The 23,772-nt window shown below is 41.3% G+C and overlaps 1 protein-coding gene across 1 annotated transcript in view; it reads left to right on the top strand.

The window, feature by feature from the left end:
- TNIK (TRAF2 and NCK interacting kinase) overlaps positions 1-23,772 on the top strand; it is a 407,404-nt gene that overhangs the window by 279,170 nt on the left and 104,462 nt on the right. The window contains 3 exon segments of the mRNA XM_068546242.1: positions 740-870; positions 15,179-15,233; positions 17,193-17,271. Of these exon segments, the coding sequence (XP_068402343.1) occupies positions 740-870; positions 15,179-15,233; positions 17,193-17,271 (265 nt within the window).

The raw sequence follows: 23,772 nt of genomic DNA, 5'->3' as shown, positions 1-23,772 counted from the left end.
TATAGCACAAGGAACTCTACTCAGTACTCTGTAATAACCTATATGGGAAAAGAATCTGAAAAAGAATAGATACATGTATATGTATAACTGAATCACTTTGCTGTACACCTAAAACTAACACAACACTGTAAATCAACTATACTCCAATATAAAATAAAAATTTTTTTAAAATATATACATTCACAATAGTGAAAAGGAAGAAGCAACCTGAGTGTCCATCAACAGATGAATGGATAAACAAAATGTGGCACCTACATACAACAGACTATTATTTGGTCTTAAAAAGGAAGGAAATTCTGATACATGCTGCAACATGCATTAACCTTGAGGATATTATGTTAGGTGAAATAAGCTAGTCTCCAAAAGACTAATACTGTATGATTCCACTTATATGATGTATCTGTAGTAGTCAGATCCATAGAGACATAAAGTAGAATGGTGCTTTCCCGGGGCCGGGGCCGGCGGGGTGGGGAGGGGAGGAGAAAGAGAAGTTAATGTTTAATGGCTACAGAGTTTCAGTTGAGGAAGATGAAAAAGTTCTGTAGTAGGATGGTGCTTATGGTTGCACAACAATGTGAATGTACTTAATACCACAAAACTGTCCACTATAAAGTGGTTAAAATAGTAAATTTTATGTTATGTATATTTTACCACAGTAAAAAAAAAAAATACACATTCATTTTATCACTGTGTAAGACCTTAGATCACAGACTTTATTCATTTGTCTTCCCTTAACTAGTGGACTTTGGAGTCAGTGCCCAGCTCGATCGAACAGTGGGCAGGAGGAATACCTTCATCGGGACGCCCTACTGGATGGCTCCAGAAGTTATTGCCTGTGACGAAAACCCAGATGCCACATATGATTTCAAGGTATGACTTCTTACTTCTTCATTACGTTTCGAAGCCTGCCTAACATCTCACCCTGAGACTGATGGAGAATTCTCTCATGGCTTTGGGCTTGTGATTTATATAATCCAAAGGGAAAACTTAAAAACATTACTTGAGTTTAAAATTAGAAGACATCCAAGTGAGAATCTTTGTAATGAACTCATCCGTCATATCTGATGGCCTATTTGTAAAAAATGTTTAAACCATTTTCTATATTCTTTTGAACTTCTCTTCTTATTAGAAAACAGATTTCTATTTTGGTTGTAGTTTAGATTTTTGGCGAAGTATATATATTCTGAGAGCTTTTCATGTTAAAAGGAACCAAGATATGAGTTTGTTTTGGGGGGTCATCTTTTTCTGATTAAAAATAATCATATTTACTCATTTCTACATTGCTCAAAGTTTAATTATTAGAGCTTCTTTTCAATAAGAGAGAACCAAATGGGATGTTGGTAGCTACTTTATGGTGTTTCTGTAGCCTGTTGCAGTGTTTCATAGAAATTTGATTTGTGGCTTGATACTTTGTACCATAAACTAGAAATTTGCTAATAAATTCAAAGCAGTATTTAAGTAGAGTGGTGGAACTTGTCCCCTTCTCCAAGAAGCCCTCCTCTTTTCCATTCTGTTAGGCGATAATCAAACATAATTTGTGTTTACTGTCCCATCCATAGCTGCAATGTCAGGTGACATTGTTGTCGTGAATTACAGCTGCAAGTTGAGACCTTAAGGTTGGAGGTAAATGGGATGTAGGAACTGTGGGTGTTCAGATTGTCCAGTAGACAGTGAGACACCCTGTGGTCTCTGTGTAGATCACAGGACAACCTTGGGGAAAACCTGATAGTCATTTCACAGGTGAATGGACCTTTTTTTCAATTATTTGAGGTAACATTGGTTTATAACGTGTTTCATGTGTACAACATTATAATTCAACTTCTGTATACCCTACAGCATGCTCACCACCAGAAGTCTTGTTTCCATCCATCACCATACAATTGATCCCTTTTCCCCTTTTTGTGCCCCCTTTCCGCTGTGGTAACCACCAATCTGTTCTCTGTAACTATGTGTTCGTTTTTGTTTTGTTTGTTCATTTCTTTTTTTTTTTCTTAAATTTTTTCTATTGAAGTATAGTTGATTTACAATGCTGTGCCAATCCCTACAGCAAAGAGACTCAGTTATACATATGTACATATTCTTTTCCATTATGGTTTATCACAGGTTATGGAATATAGTTCCCTGTGCTATACAGTAGAACCTTATTGTTTATCCATTCTAAATGTAATAGTTTGCATCTACCACCCCCAAACTCCCAGTCCATCCCTCTCCCCCCACCCTTGGCAACCACAAGTCTGTTCTCTACGTCTAGGAGTCTGTTTCTGTTTTGTAGATAGGTGCCTTTGTGCCTTATTTTAGGTTCCACATATAAGTGATATCATGATATTTGTCTTTCTCTTTCTGACTTACTTCACTTTGTATGATAATCTCATGTTGCATCCATGTTGCTGCAAATGGCCTTATTTTGTTCTTTTTTATGACTGAGTAGTATTCCATTGTATATATATACCATGTCTTTATCCATTCATCTGTTGATGGACATTTAGGTTGTTTCCATGTTTTGGCTATTGTGAACAGTGCTGCTATCAACATAGGGGTACATGTATCTTTTTGGTTTTTTTAACATCTTTATTGGAGTATAATTGTTTTACAATGGTGTGTTAGTTTCTGCTGTATAACAAAGTGAATCAGAAGCTGGGACGAAGTGAGAGAGTGGCATGGACATATATACACTACCAGATGTAAAATAGATAGCTAGTGGGAAGCAACCGCATAGCACAGGGAGATCAGCTCCATGCTTTGTGACCACCTAGAGGGGTGGGATAGGGAGAGGGGGAGGGAGACGCAAGAGGGAGGAGATATGGGGATATATGTTTATGTTCATTTATTTCTTATATTCCACATATGAGTGAAATCATACAGTACTTGTCTTTCTCCATTTGACTTATTTCACTTACCATAATAGCCTCAAGGTCCATCCATGTTGTCACAAATGGCAAGAGTTCATCTTTTTATGGCTGAGTAGTATTCCATTGGGTGTATATATATATATATATCACATCTTCTTTATCCATTGATCCATTGATGGGCACTTAGGTTATTTCCATACCTTGGCTATTGTAAATATTACTGCAGTGCATATATCTTTTCAAATTAGTGTTTTCATATTCTTTGGATAGATACCCAGAAGTGGAATAGCTGGATCATATGGTAGTTCTAGTCTTAATTTTTTAAGGCTCTCCCTACTGTTTTCCATAGTTACTGCACCAGTTTACACTCTCACCAACAGTGTACAAGGGTTCCCTTTTCTCCTCATACTCTCCAACTCTTTGCTATTTCTTGTTTTTGTTTTTTATAATAGCTGTTCTAACAAATGTGAGGTGATATCTCATTGTGGTTTTGATTTGCAATTCCCTAATAATTAGTGATGTTGAACATCTTTTCACATGTCCGTTGGTCATCTGTATGTCTTCCTTGGAAAAAATATCTATCATCTCCTCTGCCCATTTTTTCAATTAGATTGTTTGGGGGTTTTTTGTTGTTGAGTTGTATGAGTTTTTAATATTTTGGATATTACCCTTTTGTAGGATATATGACTTGCAAATATCTTCTTCTATTCAGTAGGTTGCCTTTTTGATTTGTTGATGGTTTCCTTTGCTGTGCAGAAGCTTTTTAGTGTGATGTGGTCCCACTTGTTTATTTTTGCTTTTGTTGCCCTTGACTGAGGAGACATATTCAAAAAGATATTGCTAAGACTGATGTCAAAGAGTGTACCACCTGTGTTTTCTTCTAGGAGTTTTATGGTTTCAGGTCTTATATTCAAATCTTTAATCCATTTTAAGTTAATTTTTGTATACCATGTAAGATGGCAGTCTAGTTTCATTCTTTTGCATGTGGCTGTCCAGTTTTCCCACCACACTTATTGATGAAACTTTCCTTTATCCACTGTATGTTCTTGGCTCCTTTGTCTTAATTAGTTGTCTGTATGTGTGGAGGGCTCTCCATTCTGTTCCATTGATCTGTGTGTCTGTTTTTATGCCAATACTCTGCAGTTTTGATCACTATAGCTTTGTAGTATAATTTAAAATCAGGGAATATGATACCTCCAGCTTTGTTCTTTTTTCCTTAGGATTGCTTTGGCTTTTCAGGATCTTTTGTGGTTCCATACACATTTTAGAGTTTTTTATTCTGTTTCTGTAAAAAATGTCATTGGGATTTTGACAAGGATTGTATTGAATCTGTATATTACTTTAGGTATATGGACTTTTTAACAATGTTAATACCTCCAATCCATGAGCACAGAATAGTTTTCTATTTCTTTGTGTCTTCTTCAATTTCTTGAAACAATGTCTTATGGTTTTCAGTAACAGTTTTCACCTCCTTGGTTAAATTTATTCCTAGATATTTTATTCTTTTTGTTGCAATTGTAAATGAGATTTTCTTAATTTCTCTTTCTGCTAGTTTGTTAGTGTATAAAAACACAATAGATTTTTGTATATTTATTTTGCAACTTCACTGTATTCGTTTATTATTTCTAACAGTTTCTTTAGTAGTGTCTTTAGGATTTTCTATGTGTAAAATCAATAGAAATCCAATGTCATCTGCAAATAGTGACAGTTTTACTTCTTCCTTTTCAATTTGGATGCATTTTATTTCTTTTTCTTGCCTATCTGCTCTGGCTAGGACTTCCAATACTACGCTGACTAAGAGTGTAAGAGTGGTGAGTGGGCATCCTTGTCTTGTTCCTGATTTTAGAGGGCTAGCTTTCAGGTTTTGACCACTGAGTATATTAGCTGTGGGTTTGTCATAGATGGCCTTTGTTATGTTGAGGTACGTTCTCAGTCTTGGAAGGGTGGATGCTTCTAAGAATTTACCTGTTTCTTCTAGACTGTCCAATTTGTTGGCGTATAGCTGTTCATAGTAGTCTCATAATTCTTTGTATTTCTATGGTATCTGTTGTAAGAGAAATGAACTTCTCTTTCATTTCTGATTTTATTTATTTGAGCCTTCTCTCTTATTTTCTTCATGAATCTAGCTAAAGGTTTGTCAATTTTATCTTTTCAAGAACATAGGCGCATGGACTTTTCTTTCTTTTTTTTTTTTTTAACGTTTTTATTGGAGTATAATTGCTTTACAATGGTGTGTTAGTTTCTGCTTTATAACGAAGTGAATCAGTTATACATATACATATATCCCCATATCTCCTCCCTCTTGTGTCTCCCTCCCACCCTCCCTATCCCACCCCTGTAGGTGGTCACAGAGCACCAAGCTGATCTCCCTGTGCTATGTGGCTGCTTCCCACTAGCTATCTGTTTTACATTTGGTAGTGTATCTATGTCCATAGATACACTACCACTCTCTCACTTTGTCCCAGCTTACCCTTCCCCCTCCCCGTGTCCTCAAGTCCATTCTCTAGTAGGTCTGTGTCTTTATTTCCGTCTTGCCCCTAGGTTCTTCATGACCTTTTTTTTTTTTTTTTTTAAGATTCCATATATATGTATTAGCATATGGTATTTGTTTTCCTCTTTCTGACTTACTTCTCTCTGTAGGTGCATGGACTTTTCACCTAAGTACTTTAATGATCACCTTGAAACACCCTCATCTTACAGCTGTGGAAACTGAGGTCCAAGACCTTTGCAAGTGCACGCCCCATTAGTGATCTTGTCAGAGACTTGATCCCACATCTCCCACTCTCTGTTTAGAGCTCTTTCCAATATATTACCCTTCCTCGCTCTGATGCAATCCTATATAAATATCCAATTTACCAACAAAACAGCCTCTGAAGAGTATATTTGAAGAATTCCTCTATTAAAGAACATTTTTAGTTCTCCACATGTGGAGTTATTATGGAAATCAGGTCACAAAGATGCAGACGTTGCAGTGTCTTTGGGAGCCAGTATCTCAGGGCATTGACAAAATTATTTGCTTCTTTGGAGAAATGCAAGCTTGAAGGTCTAAAAACAAAATAATCTCCTGTAAATTTCCTCCTTCTTTCAGAGTTAGTCGCTGTAATAACCTGACACCAATCTGTCTGGAAACAGCTGCCAAGTTAAAAATTAATCTCTTGCCAAAATAAATGTCATTTATTTAAACTGCTAATGATAAGCACATTTAAATAATTTGATTTGCAAATCCCTTCAGAGGAGCCACTACAAAATATATGTCCCAGACCAGATACATGTATCATAATTGGCTATAAGCAATTCTTCAAACTATAGTTATACCTAACAAGTGCTAACTAGTCTACATCTGGGCCACAGATATTTTAGACTGCTTTATAACATACCATGGAGAATCACAGTGTTTCAAACTTTCAACCTTAGCTTAGCCTTTTAAGTATTTTGGCTGGCTGTAGTATATATGGGACTTTTGTTCTGAGGCATAAAATTGATCCCTGTGGGACTTCCCTGGCAGTCCAGTGGTTAATTAAGACTCTGCACTTCAAATGCAGGGGGCGTGGATTCGATCCCTGGTTGGGAAACTAAGATCCCACATGCCACGCGGCGAGGCCAAAAAAATAAAAAAATATATATATAAAAAAATAGATCCCTGTGATGTAGTTGTTTTCAGTAGAGTAACTAGAAGAGGATTTCCTCTGGTGAAGCCAAAGCTTGGAGTTAAACTGGTATCTTAAACCTCTTTGTTCAGATTAGGACTAAGAAATACAGTTTGGGGTCAGTGAAAAAATTTTTGAGCCTAATGCATAACCCTAGATGTGGACAAAGCCTGATGTATGAATAACCACAGGGGGCATCATGCTGCACAGGGTGATTTCAGAGATGCTGGGAGTCCTTGTGACTATGAAAGTATCCTGAGACATTAATAAGTTGAAGATTAATTTCTGTGCCTTTTATTAAAAAATAAAGAATCCTGATGAGAGAACAGATTCAACTCTATCAGCCATTTTCGACCTTAGTACAAATTAGTTTTTTTAGGATTGTCATAAATGTAGGTTGTACAAGAGGAAGAAGAAGTCATGGCAAAAATATGAGCTTCATTGATCACTTGTCCTGGGAGCATAACAAAAGGGTAGATTAGGAAGACCAAGCAGAAAGGAAGATTTGGGGGTTCTTTGAAGATTCATTTTAACTACTTTGTAGTTTTACTGTGGATCAGAGAAGAAGCTCTACTTTAAATAATCTTTCTACTTCTTCTTTGGCATCAGATCCTATACTTTTTTCTGTTCACTATTCTTAGGAATGTAGCCTGTCACCAGGAGACAGCTTGACAATATACTGACTTTCAAAACCCTTTATTCATTCACTCCGCGTGTATTTATTGAATACCCCCTATGCAAAAGGAATTAGCCAAGCTCTATCTGTATGGGCAGTTTTCATCTAGAAAGTCCATTTGCGACCCCGTCAGAGTTAAATGGTTTCTTACTGTGTGTTTGGTTGTCCATTTGAGCCAGAGTATATCCCAGCCTCAGAAACTGATGTCAGCATTTGGGGCTTTCACGTGCTGTAGATACTTTCAGCCTAGAGGGCATGTTTAGAATAAAAGATGACTTGAAGGCCACTGGGCTTTGTTAGGTTTTCTATCACAAAAGCCCTTTCTTTAAAATAAAGACAAAATGCAAAAGAGTATAGTTTGGTTTTATTACAAAGATTTGATTATTTCTTCATTATTTATTATTTTATTTGTCTACAGTGTCTTTAGAAACTGCTATAAATTTTTTTTTTAAACTGGAGAAATTCAATAAAATAAGAGCCTCTGTGGAAAGTAGTCTGAAGAGCTCATGCTTTTTTTTGCAATCTGGTTTTGTCTGATAATCTACTGGGCACAGTAAGTAACTGACTGAAAATAACCCCTATCCTAAGGAGGAGTGCCAGAATCTCATTTGCCTGGTGTGTTCACTTTCCCCTAGAGGCCCTTCCTTTCTTGTTTTCAGAAAATCTGTCAAAACACTTCAAGCGAAAGGAAAGGTTTCATTCTCCTGATAAGTATGTGGGGCAATAATGAAAGCTTTCTCATTTAATAATAAGCATTCAAAAGACTTGAAATTAATAAAACTGTTCAAAATTCCTAGGCTGTTTAAATTGCTATTTTTTTTAACTTCAATTTCATTTCAGTTGGATGGGATTTGGCAAGTATTTTATAGTCCTAAGTATTTATTGCTTTAACAGAACCACTCACTAAAGAAAGTTCTCTGTGGCCAAAAGCCCATTCATAGGGAATTGGCTGAATAAAGACCGGCACATCTGTCCACTGGAATACTACGCAGCCATTTGAACAATGAGGTAGTGTATATGTTGAAGTTGGGCAGATCCCAAGATACAGTGTTAGGTACACAAAGCAACTTACAGTATAGTACACATAATAGACTCTTATTCTCCCCTACCCCATGGATAAATGGCATGTGGATGGAGAACTTAAACTTTTTATTTTATGTATCTTTCTGTCCTGTTCTAATTTTTTTAAACTGTAAATGGTCATGCTTTCATAGTGGTTTAGTCAAGTAAGAGAAGTACAGTGAAATGGCATATCCCCTCAACCCCACCACACATCCTCTGGCCTGATCTGTGCTAATGTCATTTGTTATTCACCTAAACTCTGTTTATGAGACTGTGCACACAGGTGCTGTGGACCATTTAAAGTCATAGGTGTTTCCTGCAGGGTTTGGGTCAGTATTGTACTCTGGCTGTAGAGCAAATACTCATTCTCCAGTGTTATGGGTAATTGGCTTTATTCAGGCAGAATGAAAAGAGCCCCTGTAGGTAAGAGGCTCGACTGGAGATAAAGTGAGCAAGCTGACTAGTCAGGGGAGCATCAGCAAGATGCATGTGGGGTGTCGCGTAAGAGGATGATATTCACATCGCAGAATGAGGTTTACCTCTCAACTAAGACCTGGCCTCTGTCTACTGAAATTTCAACAAAGGTCTCATGCCCACGCGATAAGAAGGAAAGATGATACACACACCGTTATTATTATGAGCGGAAACAAACTTCTATTAAACACATTTCTCATGCTCCACGTTCACACCCACCTACACAGCATTCCTTACTCAGACATATCACCACCTCCTCTGGGCTCCAGGCTGATCCCCAGGTGAAGAGAATAAGCTACTCTTCCAGTATTTTCCCTCTGGTCAGATAACAAATGTAGTTGAACAAGGGACTCTGTGGGAAAGGGGATTATGAATAACTACCTGTACTTGATTATCCTCAATCACCCTGAACTCACCACCCTGCTTCTGTTTATATATAATGTAGTATATAATTATATGGCATAGGGAATACGTCAGTGTTTTGAAGTTGGACAGGACTGGTTTAAAATGTAGACTTCATCTCCTTGCACTCTATTCCTTCAGGGAAGTTATTTAACCTTTCTGAGTCTCTGTGGGAATAACGATTGTATATTACAACGTTATATTAGAATAAAGTGAGCTAACATATGTAAAGGAATTAATTCAATGCCTATTTGTTAAGTACTCAATATACGATAGTTAATATTTGTGTTTATGTGTCATGTGAAGGTACTGCCATTTGGAGCCATTTTGACCTAAAATAAACCCCCAGCAATATCATAGGATTTGAACTGCCTGTTTGCATTATACACCTCTAATTGTCTGCTTACATTGAGCCAGAATCTGTTTCTCTATAACTTCTATCTCTAGATTAAGGTGCTGCCCTTAGGGACCCATACAATAAATTCAATTTCCTTTTTCCAGCTGGAACATTTCCAAAAAGTGAATAAAGAATAAATTACATGACAAAAGACTAATTTCTGGTCTTGGTAAAATGGCCGATTTCTTGGTCTTGGTAAAACTTGGTAGAATCCACTGCACCGGTTATGCCTGGTATGAAGCTATTGTCTGTCAACTCTAGACCACCTTGCTACCCTCTGCTGTGGGATGATGGAGCCAGGATTCAGCTAACCCCACTTCTGCCTGTCCCTCTGGGTAGACTGCAAGGCTGGAGAAGGAAGGACACGCCCTTTCCTGTTTGCTTCCCCTAAGCTTCCTGTTTGCTCCTGCATCATCCCAGCAACTTCTTTGAGTACCAGGGCTCCTTGTCAGCTTACCTGACTCAGGTTTGCTGGTTGAACTGCCAGTCAGTGATAACTGGACCTCAGGATCTGTCTGTGCCACTATTTGTTAAATACCCACTATAGACACTGCGTTGTGTTATGAACTTTGCAGATATTATCTCACTGAATTCTCGATCAACCCTGCAAGATAGGTGTTCTCTTTGGGCTACAGGTGAGGAGATGGGTTCAGAGGAGTCGAGGGGCTCGCCCCAGCTCTGCTGGCTGCACAGCATGTGTTCTTTCTGCCTCTCGGCGCACGCTGGGGCTCTGCTCCTGGGCCCCCTTGCCTCTCCTTCCTTGTGTGGCTTTGCACAAGGAAGTGTTCTTTTCTTCAAAAAGTGAAGTGTTCTTTTCTTCACTTGTTGAGCAGCCTAGCCCCAAGAGGAATGCTCTATCATTACGTTCAAGTTGCCTTCGTGCCAGCTGGCCCCTCACCAGCCAGAAGTTGTGTGCTTGCCTCTGCCTTCTCGGAGGCACTAGAGTTTGTCTCTGTTCTGTTTGTAATGCACACAGGACTGGGCTATTAATCATGCCACGGGCCAGGCTGCACAGCACCTCTAGAATAATGAATTACCCAGCTCCTGCCAAAATGAGTCCCACCACGGCCACGAAGGAAACTTATCTCTCCCCGACTCTCTCCTCATCTTGTTCCTCCCACTTCCCTCTCTCGTCTCCTGTGATCTGTCTTGACAGTTGTAATTGGAACATTTTCTCCCATATTTAAGCTCTGAAGTGTCTCTGGGACTCGCTAATGTATCCAAAGGCTTAAACAAGGCCCGTCAAGGACGTTTATTGCTTTCTAGCATGGGCAGTTAAGCATAGCTTACAAGCAGCTCTGGGTATATAGGGCCAGGAATATAAATGTTCCTTTTGGAAAACAAGAGAATCCCAGGGGGGAAAAATGATCTTAATGATGATATCAAATGAAGGCTTAAAGAAGAAATAAGTTCTGGCTTGGTCACGTGACAAAGGATGCACAGGAGTTGGGATGCTGTGACCTTTGGTTTGAAGGGGTTGTTTGGGAGGTTTGGGGAAAGCAGCCTAAGAGAGGATCTGAGATGCTGTGTACTGAATAAAGGAAACATCTCTCTTCACTAACCCTTCCCTCTTCCTATGGTGTAAATCCAGGATCACCTAACAACTGGGACCTCTCTTTTTCCTTACTGTCGAAATACGCTTTCTCAAATTATTGCTCTATGCATATTATCACTAAGAAATGCTTTTAGCTGCACTTATGTTTCTTATGTCACCGGAATTCTGGAGGCAGGCAGTCCAGGGTTGGTGTGGTGGCTCGCTGATGTCTTCAAAACCCAGGCTCCTACCTTTCTGCCCTGTCATCATTAATTTGTTGACTTATTGCCTCATGGTTGCAAGATGGTTGCTGTAGCTCCAGGTAGCATGTTTTTATTCAAGGCACTAAGAAGTAGGGAAGAGTTGTCAAGACACCAGCTATATTTGTCACTTATTTCAGGAAAAGCAAAAGCTCTTCCAGAAGCTCCCAGAAGATGTTTGCCTGAGTCTAATGAGGTCACATCCTTAACTGCCATCCTTAGCTGCAGGGAAATCTGGATAAACAAGTTTAGCTTTCCTATACTCTGAAATGGAGGCAGCAAGGGCAATGGGGGCTGAAATGCCTGTTGGGTTAGCCAACAAACAGTACTGGCCACAACCAAGTAGAGGGAAATCGAAGAAGACTAAACTGGGCAGGCAAAGGCAGTCTCACCTCACAGTAGAGGAGAAGAAAATGATGAATATTCTTGAGCCCACTGTGTGCCAGGTTTTGTGCTAGACAGCATACCTACATGCATACATGTCACAGTTGTCTCTCTTGCGTAACGGAAAGCTAAGCTCTGAGCAGTCTTCCAGGTGCGGTTCAGTTGGGAACCTGGACTTGAATCCAGGTCTGTCTGACTTGAAAGCCTATTCATGCTGCCTCTAGGAAAAGCTGAGCACTGGTTTGGGGTGTGCCTCATGGAATCTCAGCACCTTCATTTGAGTTGCCACACCTTCAATTACCTGTAGACAAAGTAGGAATCTGAAGCAATTATTTTATGGGCCCCAAAAGGTTTTTTAAAGTGAATTCTCAGGTCCTTACAGTGTGATGATAGTTAAAAAAAGAACTAGCCTGGGAGGCAGGAGACCCAGCTCTGATTAAAACTTGGTGCTGAGTTGCTCTGTGATCTTGGGTAAGTCATTTTTTTCTCATCTGGGAAATGAAAGGTTGGACTAGATGATCTAGAAAAGGTCTAACAGCCTTAAGACACTTAGGTTTTGCTCCTTTCTCTCATGCATCTTTCATGTGTTCATTCATTCAGCAAGTATTTATTAAGTGCCTACTATGTGCCAGGCACTGTTCTGGTACTGTGTACCAGTCAACAAAGCAAATATCCCTGCCCTTGTGGACTTCATGTTCTAGTGTGTGTGTGTTGGGGACAGGGACACAAACAATGAACAAAAAACATAATAAATTAGTGACAAGTCAGTTACACAGCTGTCAGAAGATAACCAGTTCTCTGGGGAACAAAAGTGGGAAAGGGGAAGGGATCTGGCAGTGCTGGGAGAGAGGTTCGGTGGGCCTCACTGAGAACACAGCATTTGAGCAAAGACTTTATGGAGAGGAGGGAGTCAGCCAGCTCATAATTGGGCTTGATCCCACAGGCAGAGGGAGTACCAGGAGTTTGCCTGAGTTTCCTGAGCATTTTCTTCCCCTGTCTGAGGACTGGCCTGGAGCCTTTCTCATCCCAGTTCCATCATTTCCTTTCAGCTGTGTCGGCTTTCAAAGCAGCTCAAGCTTCCTAGACTTAAAGGCCATTTAAATTTGACTTTGCTATGGCAAGTAGGTGCATAGAGCCTGGCCACCACCTTCATATTTGCACCTCGGTTCACACTGCAGAAACACTCGGTTCCTCGAGATGTTGGGAAGGTGGTGGGAGAACTACCAAGGCCTGGAGTCTTATCAAAACAGCCCAACCCACCAGTTCCAGACTGTTCTTGCTGCATTTCCTGTTGAATGCTTCCTGCACACTAGTGACTCAGGGTTTTCATCTTGTTCCCCAATGATTGTCTGTGTCAGTCAACCATAACGTTCCAGGTACAAGAGAGCTGTGTGGTCATCTTTACCAGTTACTGCTCCTGAGCCAGCCTGTGATGGGTGGCCTGGGCTTTCCCCATTAGCTGCAGAAGGAACCACAGTGAGCAAGGCCAGCAGCCTGCGGGAAGACTCAGCCATTTGCTGGGCTGTGCCGACTGTGTGTGTGTGTGTGTGTGTGTGTGTGTGTTCAGTGACAACTTTGAATACACTTGAAATGGAAGAAAGAGAAAGGACAACAGTTGACTTCTTGAGTTGTGTTCTATGCAGAGAAGTTACTTAGAATCTGTGGTCAGTGGTTTTGCACAAGTGCATTGTTATCCCCATTTGGACTGAGAACTTTTATGAACTGTAATATTTATGTGGACAGGTTGATGGTTTGTGAATTAAAGAATCCCCCCTTGGTCCTAGTGTGGGGTTAGCGTGTGCCCCAGCTGCCTGCTGTAAGGTAGATCGCACTTTACGCAAGAGTCTAGACCCCGTAGAAAGCCCCCTCTAGGTTGTATGGGCCTCGGTCCAAATACTGAACAAGCCTGGGTATCACCCACTGGATATTGAGAAGTTTGGTCCTAGGGAATGGCTCAGGGTGGATTTCATAGTTCTCTTCCTGTTACATATCCTTTCCGTGTGGCCTTGACATTTGTTTGATGGGAATAGCAAGGGAACTTAACTTTGATCTCTGAAATCTGAGTGAGGTTACTGGTGAGAGTTTGGAATTATGTACAAAATGCAGGATACATTTAAAATGAAAGGAGGGTGAAAGTCTTCCTCAGGACTGTGGGCCATTGAACTGAATTTTACATGTGTTTTCTTATGGTTTTCCCATGTTTTGATTTGTTTCCCTCCTATGCACTATTTAGAAACTACTGAGCCATGGACACAGAGTAGGGGAGAAGCATAGTGCTAGAGATGGAGATTGCACAGGTTGAGGTGGAGACATTAGCCTAGAAAATTCTGATAAGAGCATAAAAGTCAGTCTGAGGATAAGAAAGACAATAAGGGTATAGGATTTCTATTTTACATATTTGTCTACTTACAAGGTAAAAGATATTGTTCATTCATTCAACAAATATATCAAACACCTACTACTACTGTGGCCGGCTCTATTCTAAGCACTGAGATACAGCAGTAAACACCACCATCTAAAAGCTTCCCCGTCCTCATCTTGTTTGGTTAAATGATATGAAATTACTGTTTCTGTAGGTTAAAAACAATTGATTATAAATACAATATGATCTAGCATTTACTCTATGATCCAGCCATGCCACTCCTAGGTTTTTACTCAAAAGAAGTAAGAGCATGCATCCAAACAAAGACTTGTATGTGAGTATTTGTAGCAGATTTATTTTTAATGGCCTTGACTGGAAGCAGCCCAAATGTCCGTCAACAAGTGAATGGATAAACAAATTGTAGTATAGCCATACGATGGAACACTACTCGGCAGTAAGAAGGACTGAAGTACTGATACACGCGGCAATATGGATGGACCTTAAATACATTGCGCCAAGTGAAAGAAACCAGAGGATTTCATTTTATACAAAACTTTAGAAGATGCAAACTAATCCATAGTAACAGAAAGCAGATCAATGGTTGCCTTGGAACAAGAGCTGGGTTTGGGGGCAGGAAGGGCAGGAGGGAGAGACTACAAAGGGGCAAGTGGGACCTTTTGGGGTGATGGATGTGTTTGCTGTCTTGATGGTGGTGATGGTTTCACAGGTGTATACACACATCAAACCCTTTCAAATAGTACACTTTGAATATGCACAGTTAATTATATGACAGTTATACCTCAACGAAGGTGTTAAAAACAGTCGACCAGCAGCAATTTCATATGTTTCGATCAATAGATAAATGTTAGTGATAAATTAATGTTTGAAACCTTATATTCACTTTTCATACCTGGATTGAAAACTCACCGTGTGTCAGGCACCGTGAAAGTTATTATCAATGGAAAGCGAATGAGGCTGTACCTGCTTTTAAGCTTAGCGGGCAAAATCAGTTTGTAAAGAGACAGCTGGACAGCTTTCCCACAGGCAGTTCTGAAGCAGTTGCCAGGTTTAACCAAGTTATCCTGTGTTGACTGCATTTACGCATGTGTCTGTGCCTTCCTTCTTTTTCAGAGTGACTTGTGGTCTTTGGGAATCACCGCCATCGAGATGGCAGAAGGTGCTCCCCGTAAGTACCTTCCTCTGGGTGAAATCTGTTGCTGGTCTGCCCTGCAGGTACTGACGCTTCCTTGCCAGGAGCTGCAGTAGCTTTATTTCTGCTACACCGAGCCCTGCATGGACTCAAGCTGGCATAGTGAGAAAGCAGAGTCATCCTAAATCAACCAGGAATCCATTCATTTCAGAGGGGTGTGAGGATCTTGTGTTTATGAGGCGAAACAAGAAAGCAAAGGGAAGCAAACTTTGAGAGTCTAATCTGTTTACAGATCTGGCGTGTAGTTTATTCTTGAACTACTCTTCGCCTGTAGTAAAACTGCGACCAAGCCACAAAGGCTGTAAACGCCAACGTAACAAAAATTCACAGCCGATTTTCAGTGCATGGGTTATGTGAGCACTTGCACTCCATTTCTCTCACTCCTATTAAAATACCGTTGTTTAGGGTTTTAGATTTCCCTGCTTATTGGAGGCAGAGTGGCCAGGGTTCTGCCTACCTGGAGAACCTCTCCAGTTCCTGGAGATCTTGAGCACAGACCCCACAGAGAATCTCCCCAGCCCCGTGGTCACCACGAGCATGCACCTCAGAGATTCCACGCAGGAAGTGCAACTGACCAGGGGCAGCTGCCACCATGACACCGAGGCTGCACCTCCCGAGGGCCACTCCGCACCAGTGACCGAGCGTGGCAGGGATCTAAGGCAGACCCTTTCCTGGAAGACAGGGATTCCTTAGAAGGCAGCTTTCACTCCTTAGTTTCCCTCCTTGCTTTCCTTAGAGTGTGGGACAGCCTAGCACGCTCCACCTACTTTTTCTCCCTCCCAGCACACTTCATAGCAATCTGACAACTCTCCCAGCTTTCCCTCGCTCCCTCTCTGTTCAGACAAGAATTTCCCCCAGTAATATCCTCTCATGTTTAATACCACCTTGGTGTCTGCTTTCCAGAGGACCCGGACCAAAGCAGGCCCCCTGTTTGTATGACGGGTCATTGTGCTCATATGACTTTTTACCCTCAAGTTATCATAGTTTTCTTATTTCTCATTCCAGAGTTGGTAGAATTCGTCTGTAGCATGAGTGGAGTGTTTATTGACAAAATCCCCTCATCCACAATGCTAATAGGCATTTATGAATCAGAAAAATAATATTGGCAGTCTTGAAACAATATCATCATTCTTAATGAGTAGTAGAGAGGGCTAAAACTAAATTTCCACCCACTGAATCCTTTAGCTTTGGGGGAGAATATGTTCTTATTCTAGGCACAAAGGAAAAGATACTCCCAGATGAAAAGTAAACTAGTGAAATATTCTGATTAAGATAAGAACGTATGAGTGTTTTCACTAAATGTCATCTTCACAATTTGAGACATTTTTATCTCTTCTGCCAGACTTCCTTTACCTTAATCCTCTGGTCTTCCTGGGGCCATTGAACAAAACAAAACCCCCCAAAAAACCCATCATGAAAAGCCATTCAAAGTGTTTGGAAATACAGATAGAAAGGTGTTCTGGTCTAGTGCTTTATACTCCAAAAATCCATGAAGGTAACATTGCATTTCCAGCATCTAAGAAATAGACAGTGGATTATCAAATATCTTTTATTTTATGATTTGGGATTTTACTAATTAAAAATAACTTACTATCTCCATTGTAGTTGTTATCTTGATGTTGTTTACTTGGAGTCTTAGATGGTTATTTATAGCAAAGCAAAGGTTGTTGAGCCTTTAACTTGTTGTCCTTGAAAATGAAGTGAAAAGTAGACATGTTAACAATCTCTAATTGAAATGCGTTGGATTATATGAGACTCCTATAATCAGCTCATTTAACTGCTCACCAAACGGAAGCTTTATGATCTTCTGACGCCGCTCACTGGTCATGCCTGGACTCAGGGAGCCATTTGACAGCATTACCAGCACAGCTAGGAGGGGCTTGGCCTAGGTTTGGCCTCCTAACCCAAGCTGGCCCTTGTTTTGGTCTCTTGCAGCTCTGTGTGACATGCACCCCATGAGAGCCCTCTTTCTCATCCCCCGGAACCCAGCGCCTCGGCTGAAGTCTAAGAAGTGGTGAGTTTGGTCTTCAGTGTTTTACAGGTCTAAGAGCAGGGTTTTCTGTGATTCTGTTTTGGATGAGCTCAAATCCTTAGGTCCTGCTGACAAGATTAGAGTAACATGTACTAAGACTTGGTGAGTGATTATGATGTTATTCATCTTAAAGTACATATTGAGGACCTACTATTTGCACAGTAAGTCCTTATCTTCACACCTTCAAGGTAAGGAGGTATGAGCTAAAATGAGTAGCAGAACCCAAGTAATAACATGGAAGCGCTTTGATTTATTACTCCGAGTAATATCTTTCCTGGTAGCGCAGAACATGTCATCAGAAAGGGTGATAGTTTAGAGTCAGCCCATTAGATTGGCTGACGTTCTTCTGTTCCTTAAGACATTAACTCCCTAAATGTGTATACACACTCGGTAGTATGCAAGATGATTTCACTGATCTGTGCATGAGCATTTGCAATTTTTATTTTTGCTGTTGCTTTCTCTTTATGGCAGGTGATACTGGCTTCTTATTTGGGGCAGTGATATAACTTTTCCATCTAATAAACTAATTCACATAAAAAGTGACTTAAAGAAAAATGCTAAGTGAATACTTGTATGGGTGGTGAAGTGTAGGGTAAAAATTGTGCTGGTAGTGTATGATTGACTAGAGTTTGGGAACAGAGTTCTACAGGTTAGGCCAGGAGCTGGACTTTTGACTATTTTGTGCACTTACATCAGGATCTTTGTATCTTGTCATTCTGTGACAAAAAATTCATTGCTCCTCCCCTTCCCCCTGTGGATATGGTATATCCTCCTTGGTACATTGTCAATTCTGATTCCCTTTGCCCTGGGCCCAATTCCTGGACCATTTATGACCTCCTACCCTTTTCTAGAGACATATTCTAGGCAGCTTGAGCCTGAAGGGACAAGACTCTTCTGCCCCTTTTCTTTTTTCTTTTTCTTTTTTTTTTTTTTTTTTATAAATTTATTTATTTTTAATTTTGGCTGCGTTGGATCTTTGTTGCTGTGTGTGGGCTTTCTCTAGTTGTGGCGAGTGGGGGCTACTCTTCGTTGCGGTGTGTGGGCTTCTCATTGCAGTGGCTTCTCCTGTTGCAGAGCACGGGCTCTAGGCACGCGAGCTTCAGTAGTTGTAGCATGCGGGCTCAGTAGTTGTGGTTCTCAGGCACTAGAGCACAGGCTCAGTAGTTGTGGCGCACGGGCTTAGTTGCTCCGCGGCATGTGGGATCCTCCCGGACCAGGGATCGAACCCGTGTCCCCTGCATTGGCAGGTGGATTCCTAACCACTGCGCCACCAGGGAAGCCCCTCTTCTGCCCCTTTTCATACCACTTCGTGATCAGGTCCTTGACCGAGGCCCTCATGTTTCTCTTGCACCCACCCACAGTTTCACCCTCCACTATATGAGAGCAATCTTAATTAATACCATCATCCAGGAATGACATAGCGACCCTGGTCGAACAAGAGAAAGGCGTACTGCACAGAGAGAGGGAAAGGAAACAGCCAGAAGAGACGACAGCCTCAGAGTTAGTTGCCGAGTGCTGCACAGGAAGAGAGTGAGAGTTGCTATTGGTAACGAGGAGGCAGAGCATCCCTCCTCCCCTCTCCGGAGGGTCACTGTGGTGTGAGACAATCACTCTCTCCCCAGCAACAGCCTTCCATTGGGCACCACACAGCACGTGATCCGCAGGCGCCCAGAGGCCCTGCTTCCTCCCTTCTCTCTGGAACAGACTCCTGGGGAGGAGTTGGCTCGGTCTGTCCCTTGGAAGTGTCAGTGGCACTGTGAAGCCCTCCGCTAGCTTTCTGCTTGTGCTTCATGCCAAGCCTCCCGGGAAGGGGGGTGGGAGGGCTGCTGAGTCCAGTGGGCTTCACCTGCCCTGTCCCCTCCCTTCCTTCCTCCTCTGCCTTCACGGCTGCTGGACAAAATGACCATCCACACGTCTGCTGTTTGCCTGGCACGGTGTGGCCACACACCTCGTTTCAGAAATATTTGTGTTGATTGCCAACTTTAAAAAATCTGGCGGTTGAGCAGTCCATGGAGATTTCTGACCTTTTTTGACAAAAGTGCAGCCATACTGTCCTGCCCAGTGGTTCCTGCTCCCTTTTAAGGTGAGAGCTTGTGCTTCTGCCCCAGTCACTGCCTCTCCCAACCCAGAAGCTGGTATCTGTCGGTCACCCCACTTGTCCTGTTTCCTTCTTACCCCTGGTCTGCACCGCCCTTTGTGTGACCCGTCTGGCCCCCAGAAAAGTGAGTGACTGGCCCTGGCACTACAGTTTCTGCATTTGTTGACCTTGCTCCAAAAAGGGCAAACCCTGCACCGACCTTGTCTGAGAAATACAGACCTGGGGAGAAATACAGGCTAACTTCTCTGCTGTAAACCTTTGGCAATGAAAGCTAATTGTGATAATGCTGTAGGGAGCTGGATCAGTCCAGGAACAGTGAGGAAGGAGACCAGGCCACCTTCATTTCACCAGCCTCCTTGCACGCCCTTGCCTGGCTTGGAAGGAAAGCCAGTTAAGAGCAGGAGTCCCACACTGCCAGGCAGGGGATGGGAAAATGACTTGACTGTTTGAGAGCAAGTGGGAAAAACAAAAGCCCTGGTAAAATACCCTTTTTCACTCAGAACCCAGCCTTTATAAAGATGGCTGTGCAGCCTCGGGCCACAGGACACTTGGTGTGGCTTGAATTTCTCTGCCATAGAATTCCAGTGTTTAAGTGAAAATTTGTCTTGAACGACCAGGTCCAAAGTGATTTAAAATAGAATAAGGTTTGCGAGGAAGTGAAATATTTCTGTCTGTTTTCCTTTTCCTTCTTTCCCTCCTCCCCCATCAAAAGAAACAAAACTCTAAAATGTTCTTTTATATCCAGCTCTTCTCTACTTAAATGAGTTATCAGATGAAGTACACTGTTCCTAGTGTGTATTCCAGCATATGACCAAAGGGGGCGCCATTGTGGCAGAGACGGCAGTGAACTCTTCATTATAAGCATTCATTCAGCTGAGGGTCATTTCCAAGGAACGTGACTGAGTCTACAACATACAAGGCATATGTATGTTGTAGACTCAGCAACTTATATGTATGTATGTGTATTTAAGATATATATATATATAAATTTAAACTACATATGTAAAGTATATATTTAATCTTTTTAATATATTTTTTATTGAATGACGGAGTCTTTAAATTCTGTAGTGCTTTACGATTTTCAAAAGTTTCACACACATGATTTCGTATAGTCCCATAATAACCCTTTTTTTCCTTAACCACAACCCTGCCAGACAGATGCTCTGAGTCCTCACTTCATGGGTGAGAGTCTGAGGCTTAGGTAGGTTATGCTCCTTGCACTAGGCTGTACAGTCTTCGTTTGCCAAGTCTGTAACCCATATTCTTTCTCCTGTACCATTTGACCTCTTAAAGTTCAAGGTTAAAGTGGTAGAGAAGGAGCTGTACTCATCCCTAAGTGTGAGCACTTGTTCCTTGAGACTTAACATTAGGGAAAGAAAGGCAGTCACACTGCTGTTTTCCCCTTTTGTTATGGGAGGAAAGGAAAGCATCCCTGCAAGCAGGAGCCGGGCCCTTCCTCCCCCATCAGTGTAGTGAGGAGAGGCCTCGGGCTAAGGAAGTCCTGTGGTCCGGGCTCCAGTCAATGTTCACGTGGCTCAGACCTTTGATTAGGCCTCCAGGAGGGTTACAACCTGAGTTGAATCAGAGGGGAAGAAGGATGCCCTCACCGTCTGTCTCCATGTCAACAAATGACCAGTGCGGTGGGATTCCCATGTTCCCCTCCTGCTCTGTGTGTAGTTGGATTCAACCCACATGGGTAACCATCTCCTTCAAAAGATTTCCTCTCCCTTCTCTTCCCACCGTGCTCACCCCGGTTCCCCTGCCCTCACACGTATACTCCATGTCGTAGCTTCCCTCCAGGGGTCTCTGGAGAAGGATGGAAATGACTCTGTTCCTGTGAAAGATGGTCGGTCTTGTCCTTTTCACATGCCCTTTAAATGTGAAGATTCCACACAGGCAAAGCAGCACTCGATTGAGCGCATCAGAAAAGTCCCAACTGCTTATCACTGGAAAGAGGTATAAGATTCCTGGTCCAAGCCACTCATGCTCCAGATGGAGACTGGAGGCCTGGTATGGTTAACTGGCTTATCCTGAGTCCCAGGTTCATGGCAGCCTGGAACCCCAGCCTTCTGCTTTTACTCCAGAGCTTACAACCATTTCTGTTATTTTATGAAACACCAGTTCTGATTCGTGCTGGGTTATCAAGCACTTTTGTTTTCGAAATGACAATGCTCTTGGGTGGGGAGGGGACTGTAAATAATATAATGATAATAGAAAGGAAATATCAGAAAATACTTCAAATAGACTGAATTTACTACTAGTAGTGTGACTTTGGACTTTATTGAAATCAAAACAAAAGTTATTACACAAACTTTTTTAAAATTAACCTTTTTTTGCAGTCTCCTTAGAGATAATAATGATCCTGGTGACTTTTCCTGCTAATGCATCTAATCCTAGTATATGTAAAATAATTCCCTTAAAGAACTCTATACTATTTGGTTCAATCCAAGTGGGGAAAATCACCTTCAAATTTCTGCTCGTAGCCCTCAAGGCAGATCCTCCTGTTCTTTAAGCCTGGTAGTGGTCAGAGATGCTGGGACATTGTCATCATAGTAATAGTAATAATAATAACAATCATAGCAAACACACATACAGCATTTATGATGTAACAGGCCTGGTTCTAACTCATTTAATCATCACAACAGTCTTTTGAGATAAGTACTAACAGTATCCCCGTTTGCAGCCAGGGAAACTGAGGCACAGAAAAGTTAAGGGATCTGCCTAAAATCGCACAGTTAGTAAATGATGGAAACTGAAATAGAGAAAAAGAGTAGTTCTGGGCAAGTGCAAATTTTAAAGATCAAATTGCATGTAGGGAGTCTGAAGATTACCAAAATCTTTTAGCCCAGCTCACTAAAACATTATAGTGATTAATGTCATAATCGTTCAGGCATTTTTAATTCCTCTAACACAATACATAAACAGGAAAAATCTGGGAAGATAAAGTGTTCAGTGACACTGGTATTAGAAGAACTAGTATCTCAGACTGTAAGTACCAGTCACTAACATTTATCTCTCGGTGCCAACCCTTGGGAAATTAGTATTACTAATCTTGAGCTTTTTTTTTTAAAGTGACAGAACTAAATTACCAGCAGCCAAGACTGAAGCAACAAAGTTATAGAAATGTACTTTAAACCCATTAGGCCTCTCGGCAAAGAGTCAGGTGAAGTATTTTTACTTTTAATTAAACATGTAATTAAGCATATTGATTCTTTGGTCACACTAACTTAAATGGAGACAATGAATCTTTCTTTGAAGATTTGTTTTAAGTAGCATTATTTTCTCTTCACTGAGAACCATTTGCAGATGACATGGGATAGACTGCCAGCTTTGTAGTTCTACACGTCTTGGCCCATCCTTTGGGCCCCAAAATATTCTCTTGAATATCTCTTGAGGTTCCTTCTCACCAGGAGAGATAATGGAAAAAAGACTCTGCTATAGCTGTTCCCATTAAACTCCCTGAACACTCTCTCATCCCGGAGATGTCTCTGACTTTTGTGAGGTGTCAGTATCGTGGAAAGGAATGTACAGTCTATTAAGTCTGGATCTCTTTTTAAATTGGTTATGATTTCTTTTATTTATCGTCCCCTAATGAATAGTTGCCCTCTATAAAGAACAAACTTTTTCTTCCAAGTTGCAAGCAGAAAAAAAAAGAACTGCCATTTGCATTCCTCGTGAATATTGAATAGCTTTCTGTCTTCATTTGTTTTTGTTTTCACCTTTTTAATGCTGATTTTCTACCTAGAAGAGTACTATGTAGAGTTTGTCTATTTCTTTATGCAGGTTAACCTTATTCTTTTCATTTTATTCCTTAGGACAGTCCATTATTTCATTACGGTTTTTTGGTTTTTTTTTTGCGAAGTCCCTCCTTAGATGATATCACATTAGTGCCTCCACAGATTAATCCGATGGATAGAAAGAAAGTGTATGAAGTGATATCTTCTCTCTAAGCCTTCATCTCTGTCCCTCAGAAGCACGCATTTGGAGCCACGTGACAGCTCTCGCCCAGAATTCTCACCCGATAACCATTCACGCGTTCATCTGTTTGTCAAACACGTAGTGTGCTCGTGATAGGAAGGTGACTCAGGCAGCTCCCAACTCTGGGGAGAATTTCCAGTGTCGGGGAGGCAGGGCTACGAGCTGAAGGACTTAGAGGGAGGTGCTTAGAATGTCCATCCTACTGTTCCTATGTCTAGTCCTCAGTGTTTCCAATCCTGATTCATCCTGAGCTGACCTTCAGGTGACCTTTACTTCTATGTAAAATAATTTAAAAGCTTGAACATAGCCTGGAAATTTAAGGAGGAAAACATACCAGTAGTTCAGTACTACTTTAAAAACATGGCGTGAGGTGAAAAACTGCTTTGACCGGGGCAGAAATGGAGAGT

This window comes from Eschrichtius robustus, chromosome 6 (assembly GCF_028021215.1).
Source record: "Eschrichtius robustus isolate mEscRob2 chromosome 6, mEscRob2.pri, whole genome shotgun sequence".
NCBI classification, from domain to species: Eukaryota; Metazoa; Chordata; class Mammalia; order Artiodactyla; family Eschrichtiidae; genus Eschrichtius; species Eschrichtius robustus.
Note: the sequence above shows the minus strand (reverse complement) of the source record. Positions and strands in the feature narration are given on the sequence as shown.